Source organism: Pteropus alecto, unplaced genomic scaffold (genome assembly GCF_000325575.1).
Source record: "Pteropus alecto unplaced genomic scaffold, ASM32557v1 scaffold38, whole genome shotgun sequence".
NCBI classification, from domain to species: Eukaryota; Metazoa; Chordata; class Mammalia; order Chiroptera; family Pteropodidae; genus Pteropus; species Pteropus alecto.
Window position 1 is genome coordinate 2,319,782 of NW_006442512.1, and position 2,580 is coordinate 2,322,361.

The 2,580-nt window shown below is 51.0% G+C and overlaps 1 protein-coding gene across 1 annotated transcript in view; it reads right to left on the bottom strand.

Annotated features, from left to right (window-relative positions):
• Positions 1–2,580, bottom strand: part of LOXL1 (lysyl oxidase like 1) — a 21,593-nt gene that overhangs the window by 11,778 nt on the left and 7,235 nt on the right. Inside the window, exon 3 of the mRNA XM_015597662.2 lies at positions 557–616. Within this exon, the coding sequence (XP_015453148.1) occupies positions 557–616 (60 nt within the window). The remainder of the gene's footprint in view (positions 1–556; positions 617–2,580) is intronic.

Genomic DNA, 2,580 nt, shown 5'->3' on the forward strand with positions numbered 1-2,580 from the left:
GGAAAGCAGAAAGCTCGAAGAGCACGCTTTGAATAAAGATGAGCCAAAAGGGCCTCCGGGGTGAGAGCTGGCAGCTCCGTGTCCTATGAAATTATCATCTAATAATCAGGACATTAAATTGTCAACACTGGCCTGGCAGTGCCACACCTGTGTGATGAGCAGGCAGGCAACGTGGCTGCAGGATCTGTTGTGCCCCACCATGAAGGGGCAATCCCAGCCCAGGCAAAGGAGTTGTGATAGCCATAAAGTTGGGCTCAGAACCTTCAACGGCTTCCCATTGCCTACAGAATCAAGCCCAGACTTTTCAGGGGGGCAGCTAAGGCCTTCTGTGGTCTGGCCCTAATCTGGCCTTCCAGATCTCTTAAATCTAAGGATCAGTAGACAGCTCCCTAGCACACCTGACTTTTCTGCCCTGGCCTCTGATGCTGTGGTGCCCTTATCTTAAAATTCCCTACTACACACACACACACACACACACACACACACAGAGCCCAGCTTCACCTTTACTGGAATACAGTCTTTTGGCCCCAAAGACTACCTTGTCAGCCCTGACCACCTCTCTGCCACCACCCTGTGCCCCTCCCTCTTCCAGCACACATCTGCATCCCCCATCTGACTGGGAGATACAGTTCAGTAGCAGTGACAGCTTCACTCCTCTGTGTGGCAGAGCCCAATTCAGAGAAGGAGGTCTGTGAGTGTTTGTTCAATTGAGCAAACTGCCCCGGAAGCAGACCAGGCCTGAGCTGGGAGGAGGTCAACGCCAACCTTTGGGGAGGTCAACTGCCTTCCCCGCTGGCCAAGCCTTCTGACCACCTCTTTGCACCTCATTTACCTACACCATTCCCAGCATGAACACAGCGTCTACCCCTCCTGCCTCTCACTCTTGCAGAACCTGCTTCCAGAAGCCTTCCTGGAAGCTTCAGTCCCCTGGATTCTCTCCCTGCCCTTCAGATCCTTCACAGTCACCTGAACTTTTTATCTTTTTTACGAAACCTGATAGGCCCACAGCCTTTCCACCTCAGCTACTAATGACTTCATCCTTCCAGCTTCACAGGCCATAAACCTTTTTGTTATGCCTGACCCCTCTCTTTCTCTTATACCCCACATCCAATCCACTAGGAAATCTCATCAACTCTATCTCTGAAATACATCCCGAGTCTGACTTCCCACCACCTCTGTTGCCACCTGGCCCGGCTGCCATCATCTCTGCCTGGATCTCTGTACCAGCCTCTTCTCAGTCTCTTGCCCGCCTTCTCGCTGTCTATTCTCAGCATAGCAGTCAAGGCCCCTATTTAAACATCGCTGCTCATCTCAAACCCTGCGGTTTCTTCCCAATGCATGGAAAGTAAAAGCCAAAGTTCTCGCAGTGGCTTACAAGGCCCTCTCTCCAAGGTCTGGGCCTATTACCTCTCTGACTTGTCTCTTGTTGCACCCCCACTCCCATTCCACTTGCTTTAACCACATTGGCACACACTTGAAAACCTCAGGGACCCCTGCCTCAGGGACTTTGCACTGATTGTTTCTTCTGTGCGGAATACTCTTCCTGCAGTTAGTTACATGGCTTGCTCATTCCTCTCCTTCAAGTCTTTGCTCATTCCTCTCCTTCAAGTCTTTGCTCATGGAGGCCTACCCTTACTACCTTTGTAACCTGCCCCTCCCCCACGCTCCAGCTCTCCCTTATTCTATTTTTCCACAATATGTACCAAGTTCTAATATTCACCTATTTATTATGTTTATGCACAAAAATACACGATCCACAAGGGCAAAATTTTTGTCTCTTTTCACTAATGAATACTCAGCTCTAGACCACTGCCCAGCACATAATAATATTATTGAGTGGCTGAATGTCCTTATGAGGTGATCAGCCAGACGAGAGCCCCTGGGGGTGGGTGGGGTTCTCCTTTGTCTGCTGTCCAGCTGCACTCCCAGGTCTCAGTACACGGCAGGTCTGAGAGCTAGAGAGACAGGCAAGATGGAGGTGAGCTTGGGCCACTATATTCTCTGTGTGTGGTTTCTTGCTGCTGGGCTAAGACCAGAGTGAGGACAGAGATGGGTCAGGGCACCCCTGAATTCCCTATAATCAGTTCAGGGCCTGGCACCGATACGCCCTTGTTGAGCACATGCACAAATACCTATACCCCACAAAGGATCTGGTGGTATCTGCCTATGTGAGCACAGACTTCATTATTAAGCAAAGGCTGGGATTCCAAAGTCCTTTCTTTTGAAAAAGGATTAACTTTGAGGTTGGAAATCCCATGGCACCAGTTGGCTCATAAGCAGAAGGAAGGGTGGGTTTTCTCCTGAGGCTTTGATGGCATAGGCCTCTTGGCCTTGCCTTCTCTACCCAAGTCTCTTCCTGCTCTGGCATTCAGGTGATACTGAAATGTTTGATTTCTGAGTGCCCGTCCGCGATGGAGAGAGAGACCCTGGCCCAGCTCTGGCCCTGTAATCCTGAATCCAGACAAAAAGGCCCTCTGGGTTCAGCTGTGGAGAGGAGGCATTAGGTCAGGGCAGGGGAAGGGACAAGACCCAGCCTCTCCTTCCGGCCTCCTGAGCCCAGCCAACTGCTGCTCCGCAGGA